The sequence below is a fragment of the Nyctibius grandis genome, chromosome 4, assembly GCF_013368605.1.
Source record: "Nyctibius grandis isolate bNycGra1 chromosome 4, bNycGra1.pri, whole genome shotgun sequence".
NCBI lineage: Eukaryota > Metazoa > Chordata > Aves > Nyctibiiformes > Nyctibiidae > Nyctibius > Nyctibius grandis.
The window spans coordinates 27,466,335-27,486,055 of NC_090661.1; the positions used below are offsets into that span (position 1 = coordinate 27,466,335).

General features: G+C 45.6%; 1 protein-coding gene across 3 annotated transcripts; it reads right to left on the reverse strand.

The window, feature by feature from the left end:
• Positions 1-46: 46 nt before the first annotated feature.
• On the reverse strand, positions 47-16,006 carry DDB2 (damage specific DNA binding protein 2). Of its 3 annotated transcripts, none has more exons than XM_068398418.1 (11): positions 15,933-16,006; positions 14,496-14,679; positions 11,517-11,647; positions 10,315-10,506; positions 7,417-7,583; positions 5,462-5,561; positions 3,409-3,586; positions 2,760-2,905; positions 2,320-2,484; positions 1,960-2,005; positions 47-1,265 (listed from the first exon to the last, which is right to left on the reverse strand). In XM_068398418.1, exons 2-11 carry the CDS (start codon positions 14,665-14,667, stop codon positions 1,015-1,017), a joined length of 1,548 nt encoding a protein of 515 aa, XP_068254519.1. In that variant the 5' UTR covers positions 14,668-14,679; positions 15,933-16,006; the 3' UTR covers positions 47-1,014. The 3 variants fall into 3 exon arrangements, with proteins under 3 accessions (XP_068254519.1, XP_068254517.1, XP_068254518.1); XM_068398416.1 differs by lacking the exon at positions 15,933-16,006 and adding an exon at positions 15,625-15,786; XM_068398417.1 differs by lacking the exons at positions 7,417-7,583; positions 15,933-16,006 and adding exons at positions 9,317-9,462; positions 15,625-15,786.
• Positions 16,007-19,721: the final 3,715 nt, after the last annotated feature.

A 19,721-nucleotide genomic window follows, 5' to 3' on the forward strand; every position in this document is an offset into this window, starting at 1 on the left:
AGCAGTTCAGCAGAATGCTCAAAGCAGCCACTCTATCAAAGAAGAATTTCAGTTTAGTACAAAACTTTATTAATATCAATACTGTGAAACTATAAAAGTGAACATAGAGAATCTGAGCAGGCCTGGAGCCTGTCCCATCTGTCAACCTCTGGGACAGTAGCAAGGCCCCAGGCAGCCTTGTAAACAAACTAGAAAAAGCAAAACTTTTCAGTCTAACTGCAGTCTTGAGATTTGGCGCTCAGCAGGGGTGTTTGGAAGAAATTCCTCATTTCTGCTTTACGACACTTTTAGCCAACATTCTGAAGCACATAGCCATGGGTGAAAGAAATTACCTAACCAGTGGCAAGAAAAAGCCTTGAGCTCTGAAAATAGAAACTACACAATGAGTAGGTTCCCAGCTTCATACTGCCCTTGCATCCCCTGAGGCCGCTGAAGAGCTCTGGCATCATCATGTTCTTTGTGGGCTAGTTAAATAGCTGCAAGCACAGAATAGGCAAAGCCTGAGTTCTTGACAGACGTATATTTCCCAAGAAGCTTGCATACGGGAGAGGCTGGTGTTCCCTAGGCTACCCAAGCTACCCATCACCTCACCCCTGTGAACATTCTACATTTTCAGGACGTTAACTTTGTTAGCAAAGGGTTTCTCAACTCAGTTTGACTAGAACAGGCTTGGGACCCTGTCATGAGCTGCTCCACAGCAAACTACAGGAGATGGTAACCTCTGACAAGCAATGACGAGCAGATGTGGCAGGCTGGAAGCAGTAACTTCAGCAGGGTCGGAGAACATCTTTGAAGTTTTCCTAGCACCTCGGAAAATGCGTGGTAACTCCACCTGGAAGAGGAACTGAGTACTGACACAACTGTCTAGAAGGGGAAGCGAAGGGAATCAGAAAAGCAAGAACAGATGCAGGGAAAAATGACAAAGTAAAAGTCTAATGCCCTGCACGGATTATACTGCCCATTGCCAACACTGGATTTGTAGCCTGTGATCCAGAAAGGATCAAAATACTCTTATCAGTTCTCCAGATCCTTCCCTTTTTGCTTCCTTCCCTGTGACTTAGAATCTTTGCTTTTTGTTCTCATCTCCTCTAGCTCCCAAGACAGTAAGTTAGCTTTGACTTTGCTTGTCCCAGGGTTTGCCTGCCTCTGCCCTCCATGTCTGGACAAACTCCAGCTTCCAATCCCCTGTTCTGTCATGGCTTTCAAAAGATGTTCTTGCTTCTTGGCCACCATCTCCTCCCGGCTCCAGATCAGAATATTAAAGCCTGAGAGGAAAAATTAAACACTGTGCATCAGAAACTCTACATCAAATATAATACCTTAGGCTACGTCACTAAAATGCCAGAAATTCAAAATGCTTTGTCTGTTCTAAGATATTTCCGAGGTACAGAGGATGCAAAGACATTTATTGCAGACACTATCTCCACACAGCCATGGAAATTTCATCTAATTAAGAAACATAATCAAGTAATTCCTAATCTCATCTGTCACAAGTCTAAGACCTAAATCTATAGCCAGCTCCCTTAATCCCATACAGCCTGCAAAAAAATGAGTAATCTTTGCTCTGCAGCCTAGGAAATGAGATAAATTGAACGAAGGGAGAGGGCACAGTCTAGCAGGAAAAGGCTTCCTCCCTCCCCGCCATCGTTTTCTGCTATTGCTACACGGGTGGCAGATGGCAGCAGCCCCCTGCTTTGGGGAGGCTCCTTGCTCCTCCCAACTCCAGGCTCTCAGGAACATTTCACAGAAGGTGACGAGCAACCTGTTTTCTAACTGCAAAGATGGAAGACTGGAAAGGTCTTGATCTCTTTTACAGATGCAGGAAATTATAGAGGACAACTAGCAAGTGGGATTTGGGAAACCCTCACCCACAACTTGCTTTAGTCTGGAGAAACAAGCTTGCCCTTTTCTGGGACTGGAACCCACGCGTGCTTAGTGACCCAGGTTCTCTTTACTTACCCATGCCAGAAGCCAGCGTGTCTCCCATAGGGTTAAATTTATTCAGCTGAAAATGGAAACACAATCAGAGTCTGTAAGAGCATCACTGTTTATGTAACAGAGTCATAAGAGCACCAGGCTTATGTAACAGCAACAAACCATTTGGAAAACCCAATGTTGCCTAAAGAGTATCACAGTAACCCTCAGATGACCATGGACCAGCCCTGCTCAAGTCAGCAGCTTTAGCCAGCAGCCATACCCCCACGAGAGCGTGAATCTGTCACAAGTAAAGAGGATACTCCTGTTGTTCTAGTCCCTAACCCATATCTCCTGTCTGTGTTCAATACACAGCGGTCCTTTCAGCTGCAGTGCCCAACTCACCGAGATGATACCAGAAGCATTTGGATCATAGAGTTGACAAACCATCTCTCCAGTGTTTCCATCGAATACATCAACAGTTCGTAGCTCATTCACCGTGTACCCTGGGAACTTAGGGTCTGGGTAGCGACCTGCTACAATGAGGTCATAGCGAGGATGCCATGTTGCCTAGTCATAGAGCAGAGTGATGGGGAGTTAAGAAGGGACAGAGCTCATGCTGACACACACCAGACAAGCGGCAGTGTGAGCAACAGTGTGTACATCCCACCCACACCCTGAGGAACGTGGGCATCCTCAGAACAGTGCTCTGCTGGGAGTTGCAGCAGTGTGAACGTCCACCCACCAGTGTAGTATCCTGGCCAGAAATCAGCCCATTTCTGATTTACAGATGGCTGCTAGCACCAAGCATGATACTCCTCTCAGACTGCACTGGCTTAACTCACCTTAATAGGTGTGAGGTGCTGAAACTGCCGATGTGGATGTGGGATCAGATGCTGTGGCTTGCTCCAGTCTGAAGATGAGTAAACCCTGATTTCACTGCGCTGGTCTGTGGTCAGGAGTTTGGCACCGTCTGTTGGGCTGAAGTAAGCTAAGAGAGAGGGGCAGTAAGGCAAACAAAAGATCGCAATGCTGTGACTGACAAGAAACACAAAAGTCATATTTCTCTGATTGGAAACCCATTGGTGTTTCTTTAATAGGGATGTGAATATGGCCGTGTGTCCCAACAGACAAGATTTTACCTGTCTCCAACTCAAAGCTCTTACAAACAGTAAGCTGAAACCTACAGCGCTGGCTTATATAGGAAGAATCATTATTCTCATTCTAGAATCGCAGAAAGACATATTCCAAAGAGAGAAACTTCCTTTGCTCGTTCAAATGGAAAGTTAGCGGAAAAGCAGGAGACACACCTGCAGTTTGGACTTCCATGAACTGGTAAAACTGCACACACGAAACAAAATTTTGAGTCCTGTGCTCTGCTTTTGTCAAAGGAACTGCTCCAATAAATACAGTTTTCTAATCATCTCAGCCACTGCTGATGCTTCCACACTCACCTCTCAAGGCACAGTGCGAGAGTGCCTTATCTCAGCTCACCTGCATTGACAGGTTTGTCATGAGGAAGCAAATGAAGAAAATTCATTTTGTTTTTCATGTTCCTGAGGTCCCAGATTTTGACTGTCTGATCCACAGACGCTGTGGCAAACAACCACTCACATCGTGAGTTAAACTCTACATGAGTCACTTTCTTCCTGTGCAATTTCAGCTTCCAAATCTGCAGCAGAGGAAACAGAAAATCACATTGTGGGAATATAACGGAAGATTGGCGAGGAGGATTGTAAACACGCTCAAGTGACTTGCACCTGGGGTATCGAAAAACACATATATCATACTACTAACGGTTGTTTAGTCTTGTGTGCCTGACAAGTAGAGCATCTGCATTCAGATAACATAGGCCTGTGATAAGACTCAGGGGCACCTAATTGCTGAGGCCGGAGATTCCGGCCCTGCTGCAAGAAGATCAAAGCACAGTGGAAAAATACTGCCTGCTAGAAATCCTTTATATACAGGCGAAAGCAGCAGGCCCAGAATCTCTCACTCTCTGTCTAGCAGGAACCGAGCTCCACGGTGCCTGCGTCCCCGCTTGCGTGCCTTTGCCCCGGGTGCTGCTTCGGAGATCCCCCCAGTTTGCGAGGTAACGGGAATAAATTTGCTCTTTGCATTTTATCCGTGGTCTTGCGGCTGTTCCTGCATCCTGCCTGTGTCGGCTCACACACACACAGAAAAAATAATCAACGTCTGGAGTAAAGAAATGGAATAATAATCTACTAGTGCAGAGTGAAGAGGTCACACATTTACAGAATAATAAAACTTCTAAAGCACGCCAAGAGTTTATCCGCTGGAAACAAGAAAGGAGAATAATGACCTTAGGAACTAACTATTTAATTCTAGGAGAACTCTGATCCACCAATTTATTACAGCTATGAGAAAGGAAAACACAATCCCTGTTCATGGAGGGAAGTATTAGTGCCACTGTACAAAGCAAAATCACATCTGGAATACTTTACGCAGTGCTAGTTTTCCACCTGCAGGAAGATTAAAACAAACTGGAACAGGTACACAAAATGCACTGCCAAGAAAACAATAAGGAAGGGCTTGCTTTGTGGGAGAAGACCAAAAGTTCTTGCTTTGTTTATCTTAGTAAAACAAGTGACAGGAGATATAATTGGCTTCTAGAAATCAATCAGCAAAGAAACATGAGGGTAGGAGAAATATTTCAATTAACAAGAACAAATGGATATAAACTGGCCATGAATAAATTTGTATCAGAAGCTTGAAGATTATTTCTAATTAAAAGGGTGAAGCTGGCCCATCCTCCCTACCATAACAGGTATCTCCCAAGTGTGGAAAAGACTGTCACATTCTTTCACGAGAAAAAAAGAAAAGGAAGCAACTAACCTTGAATAAGCACAAATCATTTGAACCACTCCTGACTGTGCCCACTGATTTACACAGCTGCCTCTGGCCACAGCTCGTTGGGTGGCAAACTCTTACAGATGTTACCCTTACAGGCAGGAGATGGTAATTCCCGTGTGACAGTACAGCAGGCTCTTGAAAGCAGGGCCCACTCCAACTATTCTCTAATAACGTTTCTGTACTACGTCAGACTGGAAGGCGCAGCCTGCCTCTGCCTGCCCTCTCGTGTCTAATGGCAGTAGTGCAATTTCTGTCCCAACGTGCTGAATTACTGCTGCGTACTGACTCCAAGGTCACAGAAGGGTATACATCAAAGCAGTATCTCCTAAATGACTCCCATCAGTGCACTAAGTTTCTGGAAGTGCAAAGGTTGTTGGCAGAGGGTGCTCACATCGTTAGGTTACCCTGTAATTACTCTGGCCAGTAGCAAATACTTTTAAGGAAGGGACAGCACACAACACAGTCCCTGTTTGGGAATTGTTATCATTACGCTCAACAATGTGAAAATGTCTAACGAATGGCAGAAGTAGAGGACTTCTCACCACCTACACAATGGGTGGACTCATCTGAGCTGCAAGGTACTTGCTCCTCTTTTCAGGGTCCCTGTAAAGTAGGAAAGCACATAAGCCACAAAGATTCCTGTACAGGAGACGCTGCTTGGAGCCATACAAACCTCTTCACCAGAAGTGCTGAGCAGGACCACGTTGCCCACATTATCACCTGTCACCACTGCACGGCAGCTTGCAGAAACATCAACGCTGCAGTACCAGCAACTAGAGGGAAAGACACAAAATCAGTGCTGCCTCCCGCAGGCAAGTGAAGGCAGTGGAGCACTGGACTGCAACAAATTGTAACTGCAATCTCCTGCTTGATGGTGTGGGCCTGAGTTATCAGGAAGGGGGACGGCTTTTCAACGATGCTTTCTGTTGGTGACTGAATATGAAATAACTGCCTAGTCATTTGTGAAGTGCTCATTAGATGGAGTGTGACACATTGGGACAGTGGAACATAACGGAGGCTGAAAAGCCACTTGGTGCCTGCACATGGACGCACCTTGGGAAAGATCAGAGCACCCTTGTGACATTGACACATGTACAGAAACAGCCTTAAAATGACATTTTCCACAAAACACTGAAGCAGCAGTAAGAAAAGATAAAAGCTTTGGACTGGAAAGTTGCACATCAAACTGTCTGAACTTCATGGTCCAGGAAACAAAACTGAATAGAGACTTATCTGATAAAGATATACATCTTAATCCCAGCTGTGCTGGGAGGGGAAGGGCAGTGAGAATAAAGCTGGGGACCTTTGGGAACTTGTTGGGAAAGCTTCACTTGCAAATATAAATTGTTCTAGAATTCAAGGTAATGGAAATTAGCATGGTGAGCCTGAAGCCTCCAGAAGGGCAGCAGGGTAAACTCAATAACCTGAAACTCAGATTGTGCAGGAACGTTAGGTGGCTTTCCTATGCCACCTGAGCCGCTACAGACAAACCAGAACACTGATAACAATGAAAAGGAGGAAGTTATCCTGCTCTTCTCACCTTGTCCTGGTTTGGCCTAAACCAGGCCAATTTTCCTTTCAGTGATTTTTACTTTCAGCTAAGTCTCTTCTAAGTAACTGCGCTTTCTGAAACTAACCACATGTTTTGCAGACAGTGTCTGCTTCCAGGACTGATAACGCTCGAAGTTTGTAGTTATCACTGAGGCACCTGTAGGGATGTTATGCAGAAAGGCTCTTGCTGTACTTAGTCTTAGAGAAACCAAGGTCACTGCTAAATTCCTCACTGCTTACGAGTGAAGAGCTGCAGGGGGGTCGCACCTTCAGGGAGGAGCGGACAGGACAGGTGACCCAAAATTGACCAATGAAGGTATTCCATCCCATACACGTCATCCTCAGTATAAAGCGGGGGGATAACGAGGGTCTCGCCCCCTTTCTGCTATGGCCGGTGTCCAAAGAGGACTCTGTCTGTTTTCCTGCTCCCCCCAATCCCAACCCGTGCATCCCTGAATCCAGTTCCCGTCCGTCGCTGGGCCCAGCCTGGGCCTTCCCGGAGCCTGCCCTGCAGTGCCGGTGGTGACGTGGCTGACATCAGGGCAGCTCGATCTTGGTTTTGTATATATATTTGTATATATTTGATTATTTCTATTATTATTATACTCTTTTTCATTATTATAGTTTATTAAAACTGTTCAAACTTTCCAACCCAGAAGTCTCTCTCCCTTTTCCCTTTCCCTTCAGGCGGGGGGGGTACGGTTAACAGAGAGCGTCTGCCACCAGTTTAATAGCCAGCCCAGCTTTAAACCGTGACACACCTCACACTTTATGAGGTGAAAAGCTGTCAGTATCTGCAAGACAGGAGATGGCATCACCAGAAAGCAACACCATAAGATGCAGGCAGCATACTCAGCGATGGTAAAAGCCTTAAGTGCCCTGTGGCTGCCTAGCCTGTCACCCACCCTGCAATGCTAGGGGCGGGACCAGGAGCCTATCTCCAAGCTCCCTCACAGGACCGAGTCACACCAAGAGTCTCCTAACACTGGCAAAGATGAAGATGTTAGAAAGCACAAGAAGCAGTGCAGCATTAACCCCAAGGAACATAGAATCAGTCTTGCAGTGCTTCCTTCTCACCAAACATTATGGTGCTCGTGGCCACAGTCTGGGGCATGGGAGATCACCTGCACCGCTCTGCCCTCAAGGTCCTGCAGACTTAGGGTGCCATCCCCTGATGCCACATAAAGCTTCACTGCCTCATAAGGACTGAACTTGATGTCTCCGAGAGAATCTCCTGGCCCTTTCTGGAATACACACAAAGCCAAGAGGCATCAAGGTTAAGAGTGGAAGACAAAATCTTAATACAACACTCATGTCCTGGAACACACTGCCGTTTCCCTACGTACAATGCACTCCTTTCTTACAGGGCACGTACATAAGAACTCTTTTTTCCTAATCTGTTTCCAATCTGAGCACATACATTCTGAGCCTGTAAGTTCAACCCTACTGCTTTGGGCTACAAACCTCACGAGCAGCATTGCTGCTTCTGCTGTGAGGGTAGGGCTAATCTGCAGTGAACCACCTGGCTCAAACCAGGCTTAGGAGATTGCAAGCAAAACCAGCACCGTTCCATGTAGAAGCCACAAAAAATCTCATTACAGCCCTGCACCAAGCTTTTCTTACAGAGACTTCATTCACCAGTTCCCTCAAGGCTGCTTCCAGTTCTGTATCTGGTCTTTCTCAAGGTACCAGCAGGCAGGATGAGAGTGGTGCAAGGAGAAATCCTACTGCTAACCCCATGGCACAGGAATCTTACACTCCGTGTTATATTGTTGTTGTTTCGTTATGTTGCTTACCGCCAGTCTGTCTACTGAGGAAATGTGGAAACCCTACACAAAGACAGAAAAGAAGGATGCTAGCTGGGAGTCCCCAAACTCTCTGATACTGAAGTGCACTCCATCTGCTGCTCCTAATAAAGTCTCACTGTAAACAGTAGATTTCAAGAAGCCAATGAAGATAAAAATGGCCCGCCCACAGAGCTTGCCTGTCCTCGCAGCAGGAGGAGGGCATGCCCTTTCAAATCCAGGCACCATTGCTGTGACAGGCATCCCACTGGGATATGAGATCCTCATGTCCCATGACCCAGTCTATCCCTCCTTGCTCACCTGGCAAGTCATCCCAGCACTACTTGGGTCCACCTTCTGCCCTATTACAAGGCTGCAGCTGGGACAGCCAATTTGGAAACCAACCATGAAAGTTGCACCCAGAAAGGATCAGGTGGGATAAAATAAAGAGGAGGCTAACCCATTCCCTCCCTTACCTTTAAGCACTGAACTGAAGCAACTAGTTGAAGAGCTCAGGCTTCCTCATGAGTCCACAGAAAAAGCAACAGTCTGAGAGGGTGATTCTAAGCACAGACAGAGAAAGCTGCCCCTAGTGATTCATCTGCTCTTTCCACTCATTACTGAAGGAGCCCAGACTCTTAATTTTGGTATTTTAGATAAGCACCAAAAGTTAGGTGGGATGAATTGGGGTGATCCTTGTGACACACACCACTTGAAGTCAGTGGCATTTGTGAAGAAGCACTAAGGGGACTATAAATTGTCCTGTAAAAACCATCTGACAACAAGCAGCACTGCTAACAGGTGAAGAGGTTAGAAGGTCCCCAGGGCACAGAGCTATGGGAGGTTTAAGAACAGACAGCTGAGCAAGTCCACTGGCACCCCCAAGCTCTCCCATCTATGACAAGAAGTAAGCAGTATCAGAGTCCCTCCCCTTCATGAAGAAAAGCTCTCTCCCACCCACCACGCCGTTTCAGGGAAAAATAAAAAGGGAAAGTGAGCCTCCCTGGAAAAGAGAGGATCCCTGAAATTCAGAGGATAAGGACATGTATGTGGAGAAGAGGAAGCCCAGCTCCCACATATTATGAGACAAACATCTCTCTCTCTCTCCTCCCCCGCCCCCCCGCTCTCTCTCTCTCTCTCTAGCACTCCTGCCAGCAGGACACAGAGGCCCAAAGCATTGCTGTATTTCTTACTCCCAGTCCTCGGTGCTGGTGAAGACCCGGACCGTATTGCCATTAAAATCCTGCAGGGTGGTAGTGCCGGCAACTGACGAAGTGTACAGCTGACTAGGGTTAAAAGGGTTAAACTTCATTCCTGTGATGGCCCCTCCAGCTCCCATCTACAAGGAAGGGGATGAACAAAAGAAAAATCCACTGAGTGATGGGGAAGGAGAAAAGTGTGTTCTGTAAGTCTGCATTCACTGCTATGTCCTTAACAGCAACAGTGAAACACACCACAGCCCTTCAAGGAGGCAAAGACAACCATGTCTTCCCACATGATGGTTGTCTAGACAGCTGCCCTTCTGGAGGACATAACTGCCGCTCCTTCAGTCCCCAGGCAATGTATTCCCTGGCTGGCTGGCACCACACTATTTACAAAAAGAGAAAGATGACTCTGGAATTTCTGGAGGATAGACCTCCTCCCAGTGTATACCTATTTAGAAAGGGGATAAAAGTTACAGAGTATTTGAGCCTGTGTCGGAATGGCAATAGCTGAATACAGCAACAAAGGGGCACGCCAGCTATATACACCATTTGTTCTACCTTAGTTTCTCACTTTGGATAATGGGACTTTGTTTCTCCCCACTGAAAGATGTTTCCTCATCTGACACAGAATAAAGGTGAGCAGAGGAAGATCAAGACCTAAAACAGACAGACTCACTCTGCCTACTTCTTTCTAGCATCCCTTTAAGATAACTCTTTTGCCAGTTGCTGTATTATTTTTCCACTGAGCATACACCAAGTACTGCTTCATTACGAACTTAATCAACACGCCGCAGTTCTCCCCAGCGCTAGAACAGTCTGGGACTTAGGAACAGACATGCTGTTGCAGCTCAGTCCTGCACCATAGCTGGCTACTCTGCAACCCAATACCCTTATGTGCTTCTCACTAGAGAGCTCAGTTTTGATCTGCAGTATTTGGTGGTACTCCAGTTTTCCCTCCCACTCATTCCACACACCCAGAGGCTTACCCCTTTTATGAAGCAGGTTTTAGTAAGTACTTCATAGTCCCAAAGGATGATGTCTCCACCTTTGGAACCAACAGCAACAGTACTGGGGTGTGTTGGATGCCATTCCAGGCATGTCACTCTCCTGTCAAAGGGACTTGCTGTTCGAAAGAGGCAGTATGAGGCAAGAGAACGCAGAAAGGGCAGCTGCAGGCACTGTTAAAAAGATAAAGAGAATTATGACTTTTGCAGGGATCCCTGAGACTCTCTGAATGAGGAGTGCTAACAATTTCTAGTTGCCATCAGTGTTACCACACAAATCCACATCAGCCACAGCACTCAGAAAGCAACAGAGAACTGAGAACACTTCAAATGATGTACAGGGAGCTAAACCTCATGGGCTGAGCTAAAAAGGCAGTAAAATTAACAAGGGAGAAGAACATGCCTCCACACCAGTAAAAGGCATTTAGGACTATCTACGTCTTTACCGAGCATCCCAAAATGTTACACATCATCCAGAGATACAACACTAAGGTCCTCCATCCAAATTGCCTGCAGCTCAACTATACAGCATAAGAGTGAACAGAACACTTGAAACAGGGAATGAGAAACCATGACATGATTGTATTGTTATTCAGCTGAGGAATTCAGCTGCTTGGATGAGCTTAGTGATTTCTTTATCATTTGGATACTTAAAATAGATAAATCATCTGGAAGATAAAGCTAGTCCAGGTGCTTCCCACCTATGGATGTTACAGAAAAAGTTAATTTTCAAATGAAAGAAGGAGTATGGCTCTGAAAAACAGTAAACATTATGGACTTGGTGGAATATGCCTGTGAAGAGGAAAAATCAACACAGAACCCGACACGATTAGCCAAGCAGAGTGGATACACAAATAGTACAACAAAACAGTCAGATCAGCATGCAAAAGTACCACTGTGCAATAACTCAACTGGTACAGTGGGTAAGTTTAAATATGATTCAAGGAAGCACAAGATTAACAGAGGATAAAATGTAGAGTGAGAGGGCTGGGTCAACTAAAAGGGAAACCCATCTCAGCTCTTGCATTTTACAGGATTAAGAAACAATAGTGCACCAGACTTGGAGCCACAAACTATGCATGTGAGGAACTTTAAGCCTCTTTAAAGTTTCCCTGCTTGTGTTGAAGATGTTTTTATGTAGGGAGCTGAAATGTCCAGCAAGTCATGAAGGAGAAACTCCTCACCTGCCTGAGCTGTGCCCGAATGGAGCCTCCCAGCATGTTCTGGTAGACATAATGAACAATGCTGCGCTGCCGCTCCAGCTGATGGAAAAGGACTCTGTTGTTTCTCACCACAGACCCACCTCCCCTCCAACCTGCAAGAGAGAAAAAGAGTAAAACAGTTACTGAGAACCAACATCTGTCACGCTCATTCACTAAACAACACTGGAAGACATCTGCATTTGCTGCTACATCCATGACAAGCTTCAGCCACAAGATAAAAGTCTCTAAATGACTCTTACATGCCTAAGGTGCAGCAGCCGCTGCGATTATAAGGTCTGGTGCTTCCCATAGCCTGCCAGAGCTTTGTGTATGCTTCCTCTTGTTAAACCTTCCTTCTCCTTGCCAAAGATTTATCAAAAAGACAACTGGAGAGGACTACAGCAATGCCACAGGTGGTGCATCTCTTGGACAGTATACAAGTTGAATGGTTCATACTCAAAATACAATGAAGCTATCCAAAGCCCCAACAACTTGGAAATATGCCATGGGAGGTGGTAAACCCCTGGGCACAGCAAAGGGAAGGTCAGACGTGTGACCAGCAGAAACGTTAACACCTGAACATTCCCCAAGCTAACAACGTGAGTTCCCACACAGTTCCTGAAATGCCCGCTTGTGAATCAGAATTTTCGATCTGCTTGTCTGTAGCCTGTAGTCTGCCTACAGCACTGCGAGTTTTGTTTTTGATAATAGACTTGCTGACGCCTCATTGCCTGAAAACCTTTCTGTTTGGAGTGATTTTTGCTGAGAGTACAGCATGCTTCTACATTTTGTTCATGTTCCAAGTTTTTATCTTCAGAGACCTTTATATAAAAACCAGATCTGTTCAGTCCTGTGTTTGTGATCTAATCATCCCCACGGCAATGGTCTGTAACACCCCAGGGGATCTAGACATCAAATGGGAAAGAAGCACTTCTTAAGAAACAAAAATGCTATTTTCATTTAAGGATATTTATAAAAAAAACCCAGAAGACCGAAAACATAGGGATCATTCTATATGATTAGAACCTAAACGAAATCTTTCTTTAATGCAACGCTGGAGCCTAGAAATGCACAGGTGTGAAACTAAACTTCTTTGTTCATATGCCAACATAGTGTCAACACTGGTCACACCTGTTGAAATAGGTATAGAAGTATTTATATTCTAATTCCATCTTTTCACAGAAGAGTTGGCATCCACAGTTCCTTCTTCAGAGGTGGCAGAAACTGAGGTATTTTTTCCAAATTCCATTTTATTATGAAGGATCATTTATTAAGAAACAAACTTTGGGCCTTTTTAGAATCTGCTGGAAGAAATCCTTTAAAAAGGTGTTTCAGTTGCAAGAAACAGAACATGTCCTATATGGCTCAGGAGAAAAAATTCTTTTTTTCCAAAACACATAAAAATCAAAACTGGAACACAGAATGGAAAAGCTCAAATACAAAAGCCTTCATCTTTTTACAAAAGGTTTAAGGGAAAAATATGATTGGCCTAATTTTTCCAAAGTATTAGTTACATCCAGTTCCCTCTGAATCTTACAGGAACTGCAGATGGTCACCAAATCTGAAAATCAGGCCATGAAGTTACAATGAAAATCATGTAGCTAAATTAACTACAGAAGATGCTTTAACTATCCACAATTATACACAGAACTCCTTTCAGAGTATTTTGCCTCCACATCCACTGTTCACCCTGCCAACTGCTCCAAGTTTGGAGTTATACACCAGACAATGGAAATGCACAAAATCGTAGAACTCCTGTAACTCTGCTGAAAAACGCTTCAGTAATTTCTGGATCCTTAAAGCCAAAATTGTACAGAAAGCGTGTAATATTTCCACACAAGGCAATAACTCTAGTGATCTCCTAAACAAACGATGGAATTAAAGGTTTTATCTGAGAAAAGGAGGCTGAGGGGAGACTTTATCGCTCTCTAAAACTATGTGAAAGGAGGTTGTAGTGAGGTGGGTGTTGCTCGCTTCTCCCAAGTAAGGAGCAATAGGACAAGAGGAGACAGCCTCAAGTTGTGCCAGAGCAGGTTTAGATCGGATATTAGGAAAAATTTCTTCACTGAAAGCATTGTCAAGCATTGGAACAGGCTGCCCAGGGAAGGGGTTAAGTCACCATCCCTGGAGGTATTTAGTGTAGATGTGGTACTTAGGGACATGGTTTAGTGGTGAACTTGGCAGTGCTGGGTTAATGGTTGGACTCAATGATCTTAAGGGTATTTTCCAACCTAAATGATTCTATGATTCTATGAAAATAGTCCTTACTGTAGCTGAGCCTACACAACTTTCTTGATAATGCAAAGCATTAACCCTTCCAGTATCTTAGAACTTAATCACAGAATCATAGAATGGTTTGGGTTGGAAGGGACCTTAAAGATCATCTAGTTACATATTAAAGGAAAAAAATGCACATGAGGAGAAGTGATTAGTGAAATTTCTATCCAGTCTAATCTGAACATAGAGGTAGAAAGTATTCCTACTTACTGTAGCAAAAGTTAGAATATGCAAAGAATCGGGTGGAAATGCCAGTTTAGAATGCATGCTGTAGGATACCAACCTTACGACTATGAAACTGCATTAAGAATTGCACGGGAGAAAAAACTTGCATTGCCAAGATTGGTCTGTCCTACAATAAAGCAGACGTTTGGTAATTCAGGAATTCCACAAAACTTAGCCACCCTCAAATGAGCTGTGACAGCATCTTCAGTGAGCGGGCTTCTACCAAGGGGCAGAGTCTCAAAAATGAAACATGCATGCAGGTGCCCACACACTGACTAGACAGATAACTGGAGGATGTACTACCCCAATACATGCCTGTTTATCACTTTGATATATAACCCCATACGAACACTCCTGTCTGAACATGCTTCTTGGCATCCTCCCTCTTCAACTAGTCGATGCCTGTCATTTAGGGTAAATCTGGTTGGGAGAAACAGAAAGAATCTGAGGAAATGTTACCGATTTTCTCGGGGGGTTTGGATGTTTTTCTCACAAACAACCTCTTTGCTTGTGGCTCATTCCCTAGTTCCTCGTAGTCCGGTTTCCTCTTCCCAGCTGATTTTGCCTCTTCTGGCCAATGCTCATGTGCCTTCTCATGCTTCTTGTCCTTTGGCTGGTTCACTGGAGCCATTCTGTCTGACCACTAAAAGCAAATAAAGCATGGAAGGTAAGACTGTCATACACTTTTAACTAGAAGACAGAGAGGAAAATGGGAATGAAACATATCCCAGTGGTCTGAAAGTAGCGATTATATCTGTACCCTCTTTCATCAGCATGACACTAGCTTTTTGTTGTGCTCTGCTGGAGAGGGGAACAGGTTCAATAAACTATTCTTTGTTCATATATGAAAATGAACGTATCCTAAAGCATCAGAGTATGCTTTGACAGATGTGCTCCTACTGAACTTTTAAGCCTAAAACCCACAGATCTGCATAAGTACATCTGTGAAACCACATAATACCCTGTTTCTCTAGTAGCTCACACTGAGCTCTTTAGATTTAGATAAGAAAAAGGTCAGAGATTTTATGACGATGGCCAGGGCTGACTGCTCTTCCACCAAATATGCTCAGAAGGTAATTCCTATTTAACGGCCACTTTTCTTCACAACCACCACGGTACTTGGATTGGGCTCCTACACTGCCTGGCAACCACACTTGAACTGCTCTTCTGACCAGCAGTTGGACGCAGCGACTCGCGTCTCGTGTTATGACGACCAAAATGCCACCCGGCCCCGAGGAAAGGTGCGGGCCTCCCGCGGCCTTCCTCGTAGCGGGCGGGCATTGCGTCACAGGCCGCCTGCAGCAGCAGATCGCCCAGAAGAACCTCCGCGAAGAGCCTCGTACAGGCTGATCCCGTGCTAGCGCTAAACTTATTTATAATTCGTGACTGGCTGTCACGGATATGTGCCCGTGTTAAATATAGCTCGGCAGGCACGGCGCAAGCTTCCCCAAATAGCGCCCACCCCGCGCCTCCGGGCCTCACCCAGCCCCGCGGGGCCGCCCCTCAGCGCCGCGGCACGCCGGGCCCCGGCCCCGGCCCCGGCCCAGCTGCCCCGCGGCCTGGGCGGGAAGGGCCGCCCCGCTCTCACCTGCGCTCCGGCGGCCTCCGCTCCCCCGGGGCGGCTGAGGACGGCGGACGGCAGCCGGCCCCTCCCCCGCAGTTTCATAACCGGGGCGGAAAGGGGGGGCAGCAGCTCCCGGCGCGGCCCCGCGGGAAGGCTCCCCGCCCCCGGGGAGCGGCGCTGAGCCCGCGGGCCCCACCGGCGCAGGCGGCCCTGCACGGCGCGCCCGGCCCTCGCCGACCCTTCGCGACCGAGCGGCAGCGGGCTCGACAGGGGTAGGCCGGGGAGGGCCCGGGGTGCCTGCCGCAGCCGCTGCCTCCCCGCGCCGTCCTTACCGCCACCCGCCTCCCCGCCGGCGATCTGCATGAGCAGCAGCCCCGGCTCCGCGGGGCGGGAGGGCACGGGGGGCAGCTGCGAGGCTCACGCTGCGCCCGAGGCCTGGCCCGAAACACGCAGTCAGAGTCTCTGAGGTGTCCTTTGGCAGCACATTGTTGTTGGTTTTCTGGCGCAGGACCTTACATACTTTATTAGTTTCTAGAGCAGCAAATGGGCATGTTAAAGCTGCATGGTAAGGGCCCAAAATACATCAACCAAATACCAACCAAAAAAAAGATACTGTTTCAAAACAACTTCTACAAGAAGATACATCCAGTGTTGGAACTCAACCGAAAAAAACACATTTTAAAGGCAGATAAAAAAGTCACACCAAGATCAGTTCCCAGACTGCCCAATCTTACATGATGAAGCAGACAAGAATGGGGAAGGAAGAGCCCTACCAACACAGCTGGAGGTACCCGCGCTTCCCCCTTCACCTGCGAAGGAGGCTGCTGTCTGCCAGCCCTGTGGCATGGGGAACTTCTCCCCGGAGCAGTAGGGTCCCATGCTTCAGACCTACCAGTAACTATGTGGAGTAATTAAGGTCCAGTCATCCACACAGCTGGCTATGAACACAGGTCCTAAAATATCCGTACATGACCACTCCTTGAACTGTGGGGCTTTAGAGTTTGGTTTTGGGTATTGGGGTTTTTTGTTGCACTGTAACTATGGTTACCTATGCATTTTCTCACATATTAGGAAATGCATAGAAAAACTACTAAGAAAAACAACAAAGATCCAGATTCTATGCTTTTCTCCTGAACTGTAACAACATTCATTGTGTATTCATTGCTGCCATCCTGAGTATCAGAATGACATACACAAAAAATTATAATTACTGACAGACAACACAGTCTGATTTTGAACATACACATCAACACGATTAGCAAATCCTCAAGTCTTATCAAGCACTTCTGTAATACACAACATTCTTAGAACCGTACCCATTAGCAAAAAAATAGCAAGAGGAATAATGGATTGTAGCACTTCCCTCCAAAGCCTCTAAGGCTTGATTTCCAGGAAGCGAAACTACTATAGAAAAAAGACCCTATTTATCTTGACAGTGATCAACAGTTTTATCTATAGGTCTGCAGAAGTCATCATCATTGGAGACAGAGTCTATGGAGTTCATCAGGAATCACCAACACAACACCAATTAAATTACACAAACTTTAATATCTTTTGGTTTTCGTATGCTTTAAAAGGGGTACATTTCTAAATTTGTAACTGAAAAAAGGGGCCCAGATACCAACTTCAGTAGACTGAAAGACTTGTATTGATTTCAATGTTCTATGTATTAATCCCAAAGAAAATTCTGACACTGTTATCCAAGTTATCTCCAGCAAAGATGTGCACTTCCCATCCCTGCTCCATTTGTCTCCCAGCAGCAGTGTCCCATGCAGAGCACACACAGTAACCTACGCGCTTACATCTTGGAGCTATCATGGTTAGTATTTTTTAGAATGGAATGGAATGCAATGGAATAGAATGGAATAGAACAGAACAGAACAGGACTATTTCATTTGGAAGGGACCTACAACAATAACCTAGTCCAACTGCCTGACCAAAAGCTAACTCATGTTATTAAGGGCATTGTCCAAAAGCCTCTTAAACACTGACAGGGGTGGGGCATCAACCACCTTTCTAGGAAGTCTGTTCCAGTGTTTGACCACCCTCTCAGTAAAGAAATGCTTCCTAATGTCCAGTCTAAACCTCACTGGCACAGCTTTGAACCATTCCCATGGGTCCTATCACTGAATGCCAGGGAGAAGAGCTCAGCACCTCCCTCTCTACTTCCCCTCCTCTGGAAGCTGTAGAGAGCAATGAGGTCACCCCTCAGCCTCCTTTTCTCCAAACTAGACAAGCCCAAAGTCCTCAGCCACTCCTCATAGACGTTCCTTCCAGCCCTTTCACCAGCTTTGTTGCCCTCCTCTGGACGCATTCAAGAACGGTCACATCTTTCTTGAATTGTGGGGCCCAGAACTGCACACAGTACTGCAGGTGAGGCCACACCAATGCTGAATACAGTAATTTTATCAATTACTCATACGAAGCTTGTTTTCTCTCTAGAGAATCACCAGATGTTTTTGTAATTATTATGCACTAAGGACAAGAATAGCAGACAGTACACAAATCACGCACAGAAGTGCCACTGGCCTGGGGTGCCCTGGGGTGTCTGGATGGTACACTGAGCAAGCCAGAGAAAGAGTAATTTGAAAAAATATTCTTGTATGTCTTTACAGTCTCACACTCTTCGAACTACAGTATGCAGCGAAGTCAGAGGAGTATAATTCTGCGTGGGCAGGATATTAGGCTTATTTTTATGATGCCTTTTGTCTGATGTACAATTATGTTGAGGCTCTGCCTTAGTTATGCGACATGGTTCTCTACTACAGAATAAAGCTGTCTTGTCACTGGGTCTGGTAAAGCTATATTGTGACTAAGACCATCAACTTCACAGTATTTGTAATACCATTAGGTATTCTGCCTCTTTGTCACCAGGATCTTTTTCCAAAGCATGAGTATTTTTGGCTACTTTAGTCTGACTACTGATGTAAAGCGTACCATTACAGCAACTAGAGTTTGGCCTGCATATGAAAACAAGCCTATATTCCACTAAAAAGTAGGAAAAAATATATAATCCTAAAGAAATAAAATAATAAATTTCTTGCTGAATGCTGACCTTGTTTTATCCCATGACCATTACTAAGCTGCCCTGCATCAGGAAAATTAATAAAAATACCACATTTGTAATGATCTCATCTACCTGAGCACGCCATTTTCCCTAAGCCATTCCAGCCTTGGAGGGAAGAATTGCAGCAGCCAGGCTATGGAGTACCCTCACCTGGCAATCAGTATGGGGGGCAGCCAGGTCCCAAATGGAAAGCATCTCTCTTAGATGTTGAGCACATGGGATATCAATATCAAAATCAGCATGAAAACATAACATACAGCAAATGATGGCTATAGAATATTAATGTATGACAGATGTTTGCCTTTTCTGTTCTTCATTAACATACATTAATTTGATAATGGAATTAGAATCTCAGAATTGAATTGAATTAGGGATTATCTATGCCAAAGAGTTGGGTTTGGTTTTGTTTTAGTAAAATACAAAGTTGATGCTTATACTCTTGACTATGATTAACTGTGAGGAAAAGAGAAGCATCTTGCATCACTTTCTGAAAGGATGCTCATGGTCACACCACACCCAGTGACCTGTCATGGATGCCCACCTTCCAGGGACTCCATGCAGGTAAAAGTGAACATAGGATTGGCCCCAAAACAAATTAAGTGGAATGGTTTCTAATGTCCACTTTCCAACATAGCAATTCATCGTATCTGAATGGCATCAGTACAGTTACTTTTCTGGCTCGTATGAAACCTGGGGCACTTGTAAAGAGAGAGAAACATCCCAGTACTGCTCCTGAGAAGCAGAAACACAGATATACAGCATGCTCTTTCCTCTGTTCCTCCTGCATGGCTCTCAGTCTTTCCTTTCTCCAGCAATTGAATAAACACCACTGCAAACCCACAGCTGGTCCTTGGAGCTGTGTCCCAATTCACTTGGAAGCAGTCAAGAGGAGATGGGCCAGCAAGGCCTCCCAGCGCTCCTCCTGCACGCCCTGCCCCAGCGTCATGGCGAATCACACCCGGCGCCTGGCATCAGAAATGGAAACTCTGGCAGGCAAACACCCTGGCATTTAGAAAAAGCTGGTTTATATAAAGAGTCTCTGAGGGCTTAAAGA